This window comes from Coturnix japonica, chromosome 1 (assembly GCF_054131305.1).
Source record: "Coturnix japonica strain WE chromosome 1, WE-NBRP24, whole genome shotgun sequence".
NCBI lineage: Eukaryota > Metazoa > Chordata > Aves > Galliformes > Phasianidae > Coturnix > Coturnix japonica.
In genome coordinates this window covers 73747970-73760874 of record NC_140663.1, presented here as the reverse complement: position 1 = coordinate 73760874, position 12905 = coordinate 73747970, and the positions used below count along the sequence as shown (strand labels likewise).

At 44.8% G+C, this 12905-nt stretch overlaps 1 protein-coding gene across 1 annotated transcript; it reads left to right on the top strand.

The window, feature by feature from the left end:
* The first annotated feature begins 1070 nt into the window (after positions 1-1070).
* Positions 1071-12118, top strand: LOC107320437 (beta-1,4-galactosyltransferase 3-like). The gene is made up of 6 exons (XM_015876291.2): positions 1071-1730; positions 6469-6704; positions 7603-7793; positions 8358-8480; positions 10375-10473; positions 11436-12118. The coding sequence occupies exons 1-6, from the start codon at positions 1493-1495 to the stop codon at positions 11575-11577; spliced, it is 1029 nt and encodes a 342-aa protein (XP_015731777.2). The 5' UTR covers positions 1071-1492; the 3' UTR covers positions 11578-12118.
* Positions 12119-12905: the final 787 nt, after the last annotated feature.

The following is a 12905-nucleotide window of genomic DNA, read 5'->3' as shown; positions in this document are numbered from 1 at the left end:
TCTGACACTGCCTGAGCACCTTGCTTGGTGTCACCCCAACATGTTGTTCCTCCCGTCCTGTGGTTCTACATTTTCAAAGCTAAGCTTGCCTGCCACTCTGCTGCGTTTTCAACAGGCAAGTGAGAGAGGTCCCAGGGCATAACAGAGGCAGGAGGGGAAAGAGCAAGAGAGAATAAATTGTATTCAGCGGTGAGGTACTTCTCTGTCTCTCATCACATTTGGGGCTGATTGGAGGTGAAATTACACTTGAAGGGAGGGGAAGCGTCCTTCCCCTGGGACATCCAGAGGCTCCTGCACAAACTTAATTTCAAGCTCTGTTGAAGATGGTATTTGCCTTTCTTTTTTTTTCCCCCTATGCATTCATTTAATTTCTCGGGCGGACACGTGAAAATGAGAAAGGTAGACCTTTGGCTGTCAAGACACCTTACAGACCCAGCCCCACGTTGTTTTCCTCCATCAATACATCCATGCACAGGGGTTGCTAAAATACACACCAACTATCCTCCATGCTTCAGTGAAGACGGTTATTTTGTTTTCATTTAAGCAATCCATTTTTAATTCAAACCTCTCCCAGCCTTTCAGATCAAGGGGAAAAAAATAGGAGTGTAGTGACCTTGAAGAGACACTAATGGAGATTCAGCTCCTCAGCTAGCACTGAATGAAGCACTGTTTGGCTCCCTCCATACCCAGCTGATGTGGCTACCTATACACTAGTTTGCCAGTCAGGAGAGCATATATATAACATAGGCTGAACTAAAGATTGGGACAAGCTGTTGCTTTTCCATCTGACCTGCTTATTGTGCCCCAGAAAGGCACAAGGTGGCGATTTTAACCCACCTGACTGCCAGTAAAGTATCACAGCGCCTGCAGCTCCTCACAGGGAGCAGCGCTGAGCTCTGCTGTGTGTGACAGCGACAGGGCCCGAGGGAACAGCATGAAGGGGAGGGGAGGGTGGGGGTCAGGGACAGGGGCTGCACCACAGGGCGGTGGGCACGGAACGGGCGGCCCCATAGCTGAAGGCGATGACTACAGCTCCCACCGTTCCTCACGGCGGCTCCGCCCCGCCCGGTGCGCTGGGAGCTGTAGTCTGTGCGGAAGGAGCGAGCGGGCCGTGAGGGGCGGTTATCGCCGAGTGAGGGTGGCCGCAGCCTTATATCGAGCGGGTGGAAGGTCGGGTGCCAACAGGGGTCGGTGTGGGGTGAGCCCGAGACCCGTTGTGTATTGAAGGGTGAGCGCGGCGCTGTGTCTTCCCGCCCTTTCCTCCTCTCCTCAGGGCGCTCGTTGAGCGGGCAGACGGAGCGGGGCCGTGCGGGCCGGCCGTTCCTCTCCCGGGACCTCCCGGCTCCTCCTTCCCTCGTAGCATCGGGAAAGGCGGATCTGTGCGGGCGGAGGGGAGCGCTGCCGCCTCCCGAAGTCGGTGCTGGGAGGGGCGGAGGTGCTCGGGCGCAGCCATGTAGCCCCGAGCTCGTGGTGGGCACCCGGACCGAGAGCCATGTCCCTATCCCGCGCGGAGAACCCCTGCTTCCTGCTGTTCCTGATCGTCTTTCAAGCCGTGTTCATCCTGATACTGTACCGAGGTGGAGCCTCGAGCGTTTTCCGGGGGTTTTTGGAGTCGCAGCGCGTTTTGGATTACTCCAAAAGCCACGACGTGTACACGAACCTCAGCCTGCTGGTCCCGGCTGGCGGCGGGGCGGTGCTGCCCTACTGCTCCACTCACTCACCTATCGCCGGTACGTACCGACCTCTGACTACCCCCAACAAGGGGTGGACTAGGAGAGTGGTTAGGTCCTGGAACAGGCTGCCCAGGGAGGTTGTGGGTGCCCCGTCCTTGGAGGTGTTCAAGACCAGGTTGGACGGGGCCCTGGGCAACCTGATCTAGTAAAGGTGTATGTTTGGTGGCCCTGCCAGGCAGGGGGGTTGGAACTACATGATCCTTGAGGTCCCTTCCAACCCGGGTCATTCTGTGATTCTGTGGGGTGTTGCTCTTCTGGGCTCTTTCAGCACTTAAAATGTGGGTTATATGAGAATACATCTCCTCTCCTTGCTCTCTGTGGTGACTTTTGTTTGGCCTGGGATTGTTGTGTATCTTTTACACGTGCCAGTGTTCGCTGTCTGCTTTGGAGTTAGGTCACAGCTGCTCCATGAAGTGGTGTTAATTCAGCTGTTGTGCTGCTAAAACGCCTCCTAAATGAAGTAAGTGCCAAGTGAGAACCATCGAGCAAGTTTGGCAGCGGTGATGCACATCTGGTGTTAGTGAATCCCTTCTATTCAGGTAGCCCAGACTGGAGGAGTTCTATAAGTGTGCATGTCCAGCTGCTGTGGCTGTTTCACTGCTGAATTCACTCTAGCTGAGCCTTTTAAGGTCGTAATGCTGCTTGTTCTGTGGAGTTTTCTTCATGCCTCTTGCTGAAGTTAAATGAAATGCAGTACGCGCGGTAACGTTTGCTATATGCTTCAGCACTTCTCCTGGAAACAGCTCTATTAAGCCTCACTAAAATAGCACAGTCTCTTTGCACAAGTGTCAGTTATAATGGTCTCAGTATAGATTCTTGTTCATCATTAACCAGAGCCCATCGGTTGTTTTGGGAAGCTATGATTCTGTGGCTCAGACTGCCTTGTTTTGCTGGGAAACACAGCAGAAATTGACTTGTACCTCACTTGTTTCCACTTCTGACAAGAATCTGTTTTGTTGTAGTTTCTACTCAGTGATGTTTCCTGTTAAATGTCAGCAATAAGATGCTCATTTTGCTATTCCTGCGTGCCAGCCTCTTGAGAGTATCTGATTTCTTTGTTTCCTTTTTCCCTTGTGAAGATACGTGTTGCTCTGCAAGGCGCCTGCCCTTAATTTATGTGCTCATTGCATATAGACCGTGTATAAATACTTCGTTTTTTAAACCTTAACATCCTATGGAACTTCATAAACATCTTGTTTGGTTGCTATCACCTCTTACAGGACTGATCTCTCTTGGAAGCATTACATCAGAGAGAACGATGCCTCTTAATGCTGATTTCATAAAGCCATTAAATAAGGTTTCAAATCAATTTTGTGGACTCCAGTCTCCTCATCAGAGCTGGTAATAATTCCCTGCGTCCACTTCAAAGCACGTTAAAGGAACTGGAAACTATGCCAAGCAGTGTAAATGGCTTCTGGATTGGGGCTTTTATGAAGTGCAGTGCTTTCTTCACTTACGTGTACAGCACATCATTTAACTAATTCTTTGATTGTAAGCTCAGATTGAAGCTCCATCTGCCTTTTACTACTTGAAGCCACTAACAGGGCACCTGCATAAGAATTAACTGCATAAATCTCCCGCCTTGGGAGAACTGGGCTTGTGTTTTTAACCCTCAGTGGTGCTTATTAACCCTTTTGTGATCCCAAACTTGATAAGCAACATGTACAATACGGTTGCAGTAATATACTTCGTGCTGCTGTGCTTTTGCTGAGGTATCAATCCATGCTGCTCTTCCTGTTTGTTTGGCTTGTGCAAGCTTCACTTTTTCTTATTGAACTCCATTATTAGAGCTGTTTTATTAGAGCTTGTTTACTAAGAAAGTGTTTGGAAGTAATGTAATGCCTGAGGGTGGAATAGATTTGGTTACAATTAATGGATCCCTTGATATTCAGGTGTGTTGACTAGAACATCTCACAGGCACCTGCTAACAATATGGACAGGGAATTGTGGAGCTTAATTCTGTGCACTGAAGTTTCCTATTATACACTCTTAAGGGATATAGAAAAAGCTCAGGAGCCAGACTGTGGAGGGAATTAATGATCATGTCAAGGTGCTGATTATCATAGCACCATCATGGAATCACTGAGCTTGGAAAAGACCTCTAAGATCATCCAGTCCAACTACCATTGCCCCATAAACCCATGTCCTTTAGTACAACATCCAAACATTTCTTAAGCACCTCCAGGGTTGCTGACTCCTCCACCTCTTTGGGCAGCCTGTGCCTGGCACTTGGTCTTGTTGAACTTCATCCCCCCCCTCTTTTTTTCTTTGTTCTGTCCTTTCTCAAAGACATTTTATTTTTCCCTTTCTGGCCCAGCTTGCAGCTGCTCTGCCCACATCTGGGATTCAATCAGATTACAGTGCATTAGCTGTTTGTTAGCTCTATGGGAAGGAGAGCAGGGAGCCAGAACTGAGTTTATAGCCAAGGGTTGTAGGGCAAACAGAGGTCTGGGGATACCTCACAGGATTTAACGAAGCCTTTTTGTGTTTCCTTAGCATGTAAGAATGAGTTTCAGAGCCAAGTTGTTTGAGGTAAGAAGCCAGGCAGCTCGGGAGAACGTGGTGCCTTGAAGAGCCTCAGAACTGTAGGTATAACCTTCATGTATTGGATGTCTGGGTATGGAAGGAGACAACAGGAGTGAAACCCGTGTGTGTTACTTCTTTCCCTTATGTCCAAATTCAGATCTGATTTAAAGATTACTGCTACAGAACCTGAACAGTAACACCAAGATCCAGGACTGTATTAGGGAAAACAAAAATGCCTTTGTGGCAGAACAAAGAAAGTATTAATTCCCTTTCTTATGTTGTCCTGGGAACTGTGATCTGTACGTGAAATCCACTCTGCAGATAGTGGTTCTTCAGCAAGCTCCAGCTGTGGTGGTTAACGGTGCTTCAGTTAGAAGAACTTAAAAGAACTGAGTTCATAAATCTGAAAAGCAGTAAAAAACACAGGCGTGAAGCAACGCTGGACTGAAACGTGCTGCTCTTAAAGATGGAGCAGGAAACAGCCTGCATAAAAGTAGGCAATAACATCGTAACATCCTAACAGGAAACACTACCTGGATCTGTGGGCCTGCTGCATGATTCTCTGCAGATCTTCTGTTTCAGTTATGCAGTACAGCTGTATAATCCAGCTTCCTTCTTTGGGTAACATCCCTCCTGTGTTTTAGGACAGCTTGGGTCTTACTCCATAGCCAACCCCTGAGCCTTATTCATTCTCTTGTGAAACAAGCAACCGCCGGAGGGATGTCACTTCCTTTTGTGTCAGTTAAACAGGATGTGGGTGAACACAGACCCTGTTTATTTAGGTATTCGTTAGGTTTGTACCAGAGATTTTGAATGTAAGATAGGCTGGAAGAAACACCCTCTGGACTCGCGTCCTTAAGTATGGATTAGACATCTCTGCTCAAGTGAAAGCTACTGAACACCAAGCCTAAATACTTACTCTCTTTCTCCCAGGCTTCATTATCAGAAGTTTCATGAGAGGATAATTTATTTCAGTGCTTAAGAGGGAGTGCTACTTAGGAGATACTGAAGGCTCACTTCAAAACAGCCACAGGATTAGCTATGAGCTTGGAAGAGAGAGAAAAGAGAAGTCATTTATGATAGCCAAAAGAAATAAAGTAACCTCCAGGCTCCTGGTACAAGAATATTTTGTCCTTGGGTAATGTGACCTGCACAGAGTTATTGGACCTTCTTACAACTGTAACGTGAGGTGATTCTGTGAGCCCAGAAGAGGTAGTGAAATGATCAGCCTTTGTGCTTTCCAATTGTCACAGTGCTGGACTTGTGTTAAAATCATGATTGATGCTTTGCGCTGCTTTTTTTCTTTCCAAGCTTTCCCCATCAGGAGAGGATACTTTTTTTCTTAATTAGGTAAAAACTGCTGTACACACTGGATGTGTTTTGTGTTTCAAACTGATCTACTGAGTAGAGTTGCTGTTATATGTAGTTAGTTTTGCTGCCCCGTGCCTATTCCTGCAAATATGAAATCCCGAGCTTCTTCCTCAGCTCCACTATCTGCTGCTTCCAAAGCTTTGACAGTAAAATGCTACCTGCCTACCACCGTGTATATAATTAAATGTTACAGCAAATACAGCCCTTATGGCGTGGGATTGAACTTTGGATTGAGCTTCTTTTCCCATAAAGCTAACGTTTTCTAAAGCATTTGTATTTCCCAAATCATTTGTATTCATCTGGGCTTTAATCTGGCTCCCCCCAGCCTGCTGAGTGTCCTTATGGACATCTTTGTCCTTGAATCAGATCTGAAAGAGCCTTACAGACATTTTCCATGTGGGTAGCCAAAAAAAAGCCTGTCATCTAGATTAGTTTTTGTTCGTACTCCTGCAGTGAAGGAGTGTGTATCCTGTTGAAGGATACACTAAACTACAGAAGACAGGTTTGTATGCTACAGAGCCGTACCAAGAAAAAGCAAACTACATGAGCCTGGAATGCGTTGTTGACTGTAATGTTTCTATGATGCCTCTCTGGCAAGTGCCTGCTGGCCTGGTGCTGGGCCTGGCACTGCTTTGCAGTGCTGTGCTGGGATCACTGGCAGGTAGTGGTGCAGTTTGTCCAAGGGCATATCTATATGGTGTTACTACCTGTTCTGGCTTAAGGGAGATCTTGTGCCTCCTGTAATAACCATGTGCAGCTGGCTCAGTGTTCTTAAATGCAAGTTGAGAAACATTCCTAAGGTTGCTTTTATTATTTTTTTCTTTCCTCTGCCTTACAGTTGGTCCATTAACCATCACTTTTGACGTGCTCCCGAGTGAAAGAATTATCATCAAAAAAAATCCTCTTGTTCAGTCCGGAGGCCACTACAACCCACCTCACTGCTTGGCCCGCTACAAGTCAGCCATCCTCGTAGCATACAATAACCAGGAGAAATACCTACACCATCTTCTCTACTACATTCATCCTTTCTTGCAGCGCCAGCAGCTCAGCTACAGAATCTACTTGATTCAGCAGGTAAATCTAAATCAAATACACCCTGTGGTGTGACTGAGTTTTCCACATGAAAGGTTAGGTTCTGATCAAGAAATGTGAATCTTCTAACATGGAAGTACCATTTTATGCCTGGGCCGAGCTGTTAATTACATGCCATCATACCTCCATGGCTGCCACTGATTGAAATATCTTACCGCTTGTCAAGATAACTGTCCTGCTATTGATTTGTTGTGTCGGGATTTTTTTTTTATTCCCTCTCAGGAGGGATAAAGCTGTCATTAAGCGGTAACTTGTATTTTCAGCTCTCCAGGAGTTAAATGTGAGTCATCTGTCGGTGGCTCGTCACTACAGCTGCTGAGTAAAACTGTTGAGACTAAATGTTAAGATGGAGTTGGATATTTTTAGACTATATCAAGTGAAAACATCTGGCTTGACCTTGCTGTTTGCCACAGGCCATGCAGGTTAAACAGCCATTAGTAAATGATGATGGACTGACGTTGCAGAAAATCAGTGTAGAGAGGGAAAGTTTGGGGTTCGTTGATTAAAACTGATTGATTAAAGCTGATTGGGAGGGGAGAAGCTTCTTGTTTGTGATGGAGATCTTTTTTTTTTTTCCCCTTCCTAAGCTTTAGTAAGCAGTAATCTGGATAGAAGTGTTGATTTGCTTATGTGTATCAACCTGAGGACTTAAAGTTCTGGTCTCTTAAAAATCTGCCTTCTTCATATGCCAGCAATGAATAGAGCCTGATACATCACTGATTTGCAATTGCAAAGAATATTTTGAAGAGAGTGGATAATCTAGAGGATGACATTCACAGACAACAGTAATTCACTCCAGTGTCATTCACCTGTGTAAGGCATTTGCACTGACATCCACTGTAATTGAGTCCTCCTCTTTGTTGTAAATCTTATTTTCCAGGTGGGGAATGGCACGTTTAACCGAGCAAAGTTACTTAATGTTGGTGTCCGGGAAGCCCTGAAGGATGAAGACTGGGACTGCCTCCTTCTGCATGATGTGGACCTGGTACCTGAGAACGATTATAATCTCTATGTCTGTGACGAATACTATCCCAAACATATGGCTAGTGCCATGGATAAATTTCAGTACAAGTAAGTGCTGCCATTTGCTTTGGAATTCATGTATCCTACTCTTTTCTTTCCAAATGGATAGTATGAATGTGGGTAGTGAAAGATCCAGCCTTTAAGAAGAGGGAGTTTTCATTTTCTGTTTTAGCACTAGTGGCTTCTCCAGTAAGAGGAGCTGCTGACCTAAACGTGCAATCTTGAACAATTCCATGCTATTTCCTGCTCTATTTTAGCTCAGCTTGGCACGTAACTGGCAGATTTGTTTCCACAGATGGGATGGGATGGTAATTACTGCAGTGTGTAAAAGATACTGAACTATATGGAAGATTTTGGGACATGGTTTAACTGCCATCCCTGCATGTGTTTAAAGACCATTTGGAGGTGGTACTCAGGGACATGATTTAGCAGAGGGTTGTTAGAGTTAGGGTAGTATGGTTAGTTTGTGGTTGGACTTAGTGATCTTGAAGCTCTGATAACCTGAGCAATTCTGTGATTCTATACACAGTACAATATAGGTGTCTGTGTCTCTAGGACTGTTATTAGCCTTCAGGCTCATGCTTTTTATTTTTTTCCCCCTTGCTGCTTTAGCCTGCCATACAAGTCCTTTTTTGGAGGCGTATCTGCTTTGACTCCGGAGCACTACATGAAGATGAATGGGTTTCCAAACACATACTGGGGCCACGGTGGTGAAACCGATGACATTGCTGCAAGGTACTGATTCACAGGACAGGCTTAAAGTAGAACCAGACTTCCTAGCGAAACACAGAGCATTACTGCAAGAGAGGAATTAGAAGACACTGTTCCTCAGCATGCTTGTGGTAGCGCTGTGCTCCAGATGCTGTTGGCAGTGGGCATGATTGCTGTCAGAAAATACTCAATCTATGACTAATCTCTGTGTGCTGGGAGGGCAAAGCTTTCTTCAGATTCTGGGAGACAGCGTGTTGCTTGGCATCCTTGTGCCTGCACTTGCACTGGAGCTTCCGAGGAGTTATAACCAGCAGCAGTTGACACACTGTGAGTCCACTGACATTAACAACCCCAGGGAAGGGATAAACAAGAAAATCAAGAAGTATTTATTAATTCCCAAACAATTCAGGATTTAAGTGAGGCACGTGGGCTTCTCCAAAGTCACAAAAACTCAGAATTCCTTGTGTTCCTTAATTCCAACTTCTGCCTTCAATGCTGAGCGATGGAGAAGTCTGTGAACTATTGTGAGTGGCAGCACAAGCTGACAGTATTTTTTTCTCCTTGTGTGTTGGTTGCTATGGCAGCAGCATGCTATAGAAGCCAACACAATGAATTTAGTTTCAGGTACTTTGCATAATGCAAATTCTTCGAGTACAAAATCACAGCTGTATCTTTCTCCACCTTTGTAGTTGCATTGTGTAGCATCCTGCACTGAGGCAAGTTAATAGGGTAGTTTAAAAAAAAAAACACCTAAACTGATGATAAAGGCCTTAAGCTCTTTCAGTCTTGCACAGCGATACAGTTATGGTGAAATGTTCTGGTTGAGAACTAGCTGTTTGAAACAGCAGTGTTCTTCTGGGGATTGAAATGAGGTTAACACAGAAATCCTTCTCTGCCTTGCAGAGCAAGCTAGCTAAAATAGTATGTAGGTTGCTCTGCAAGTAATGCCTCCTATTTATTTCCCTGAAAACTACAACGGCTACAAAGAGCACAGTAATGCTAGGACAGTCCAGGCAAGACTGGCAATGTGCATGACGGTCTTTGAATGGTATGGGGCATGGCATTATTGTGTTTTAAGAGAAAGGTATTCTTCTCTGTCCTGACTCTGGATGCTCAAGCCTTCAGCTTAGTCAGTATTCCAATGCAGTGGTCAGAGCTGATGGTTTCTTTGAGTTCCAGGAAATCTGAAAGGATTCCCCCTTTCCTATACCAAAAGAACCTTTACCTGCTGAGGACTGTGCCTTACATTTCTGTGATGGCAAATTCACCCGTCACCACTCTGGGTTGCTGTTTTTGACTTTGGCTTGTAGTGGTGACACCACGTCGTGTCACTGGTAATGATGTGATGACAGGAAGCTGTAACCTTCAGCCTTGGATTGGTTCAGTATGTCCTGTCAAGCTTGTGTATGGTGTTCTTTCTGTTTGCCTGTGACTAAGACCCACCTGGTGTGCAAATCTTGTGAAATTCCAATGCAACAAGGTGCCTTGTGTAAAACTGAAATACATAATAATAATAATACATATTAATATGCCATCACTGCCAATGAAATGTTGAAATCATTTTCTATTTCTAGGTAAACAAATATTTTCAGTTCTGTAGCCTCTTCCAGCTTTAGAACGTTCCCACTTCAGCACAGCACAGAAGGCAATGAAATGCTGCAGACATGCCAGTTAGATAACCTAAACTGAGCCCAATTTCATTCTTCTGCAAAGAAAATTCCTGTGAATATGAGAGCAAGCCTTTGTTTTATCACAGAGAACCTATGTCTAACAGTATTATTGTCAATTTCTGTTGGTAAGCTTAGCACAGATGCCATCAGTAATTAATTGTTTAAAGTAAGTCATACAAAGTGCAATTGGTAGCTGGCCGTGACATCCTTATAATACCTAAATAAAAACTTTATTCTTCATTTTAAAGGATCAGGTTAGCAGGCATGAGAATTGTCCGGACCCCACCGCACCTTGGGCGCTACAAAGTGATGGACTATAACAGAGAGACAGAAGAGCCTTGGAGAAGGTAATTGTTCCAGAGAGGGCAGCCTGGGGACTGCTTCTTGTCACACAGGCTGTTACCTTATCATCCTTAAGAAAGACAGGAAGTAAACCTCGTGCCACTGCTTATTTTTCTGTTTTAATGCTGCTATTTTAAAACCTTTAAAACTCTCTCAGTTGGCTTCCCTTGAGCTGTGCTGCTCACATCTCCGCATCGGAAGGGTAGATGCGCTTCTAGTTTCCTACTTCTTACTCAGTGAGAAGGATATTTGCTAGCCAGGCAGCCAGCAAACATCAAACTTCAGCATCAAATTATTCAGGGAAAACATCATCTCAGTGTGTCTTATAAACCAGGAGGTTTCTGTTTGAAGAGGCTTTTTGTGCAGATTTACAATGTGTCATTAAAATCATGGAAAAGCAGTAGTGTAGTTTGAGGAGATGATTAAAGTGGCCTGATCGACCTTAGCAAAGACCCACTTTTATACAAAAGCAGTGAAAGAGAGTGTTGGGGCAAGTGTGAAGGCTTCTCGTAGTGACAGCACAGATTTCCCTCCCTCCTCTTAAACTGAGGTTTCCATAACAACTCTGTCTTAAACCTACTTATTGCAGTCTGTGTTATCCTTCTTGCAAGCCTTGCTGTTGTGCTCCCAGCTCTCTTTGCACGCTACCAGGTTTTGTTTTGGGTTTTTGGGTTTTTTTCAGAATCCAGTCACTGCCCCCTTGGCTCTCCCTTTCTGATTAGAATCCAGTCCGTGCTGTCTTCCTTGTTTGTAATACTCAGCACAAAGTTCAACCCAACCCCGTTAAGCATCCTCTCTTTCTGGTTTGTAATTATAGGAAGAGGATTTTCTTGGGGCTTTGCTGACAGCTTTCATCTGTTAAACCTTTGCCCTCCTGAATACCGTTTCTTCTGCTGCCTCTATTCAAAGCATCAGTTGTTATCACTTTTGTTCTTTTCTCTAATGGCAACTCTTCTCCTTTCCTCAGGCCTGCTTCCCACCACAACACCAGAAAAACTTGGAAGGATGATGGGATGAACTCTTTAGAGTTCAAGCTCCTTTCCAGAACAAAGCATCCTCTTTATACCAACATCACTGTGGATATTGGATACGTTCCCCCCATTTCTTAAGATAATGAAAACTAAAGAGTGGAGTTGGAATTCACTGTGGCAGCACGGTTATGGGTATTCAGCCTCTACCTCTGGCTGTGGTGCAGAACCTGCAGCACCTGAGGCTAATCCTGTTGTCTTTCATACACTGAACTTTTCATCGGATTATAGGAGACTTTGAAGAAAAGGCTTCAGGAATGAGACATGATAGCTACAAACAGGATCTGGCTTACCATAAAAGTCCTTTGAGGCACTGTAAGACTTCTGAGCCAAATCTATCTGTTGTTACCTCAGGCTGCAGAGAGACAGTAAGTTGACAGTAAGTTGACCCAAGTTTTCTAGAACTTCTGTTCCATAATGGGATGGCTCTGTCCTGCTGCATACTCAACTGGCCGTTCTGAAATGCTGTATTTTGAGAGAGAACTTACTTGGTATTGAAAGCTGTTACAGTTCTGTAAATATTCTTTGTGAATTTGTGTCGAGAAAGTTGAGGTGTTTGTTTGGATTAAGATTTTTTCTAGAGTATTTAATAAGACTTTAATAAAGGAGAAAGTTGCCCTGATATTAGATGAAACTAGAGCTTAAATTCCTGGTTGTCTGGCCAGATTATGAATGAGCGTGAGTTCTTACTGTAGCCATAAGTAATTCACATCTAAAGAGGCCTCAGACTGTCAGCTATGCTCAGCGGATGGAAATTAATCTACCATTTCAGCTATTGCTCAAATGTTAATTATCTCTCAAGGTTGATCTGTATTCAATTAAAACCCTTCTGAAGAATGAAATACTAGAGGAAAAATTAAGTCAGATATGTCAACAGTAGATCTGTGACCCTGGCAAACATGCATTTGTACTTACCTGACAGCGAGGCTGATGGTCTGCCCTACATCTTGCCCTTTTTGTCATCTCTCTATGTCAGTTGATCAGTAGCACTGCCTACAAGCCCTGATCACAGAATCACAGAATTACCCGGGTTGGAAGGGACCTCAAGGATCATGTAGTTCCAACCCCCCTGCCTAGCAGGGCCACCAAACATACACATTTACTAGATCAAGTTGCCCAGGGCCCTGTCCAACCTGGTCTTGAACACCTCCAAGGACGGGGCATCCACAACCTCACTGGGCAGCCTGTTCCAGGGCCTAACCACCCTTCTAGTAAAGAACTTTCCCCTAACATCCAACCTAAATCTTCCCTCCTTCAACTTAAAACCATTTCCCCGTGTCCTGCTATTATCAGCCCTTTCGAAGAGTTTACTCCCCTCCTGGGAGTAAGTTCCCTTCAGGTATTGAAAGGCTGCAATGAGGTCACCTCGCAACCTTCTCTTCTCCAGGCTGAACAAACCCAACTCCCTC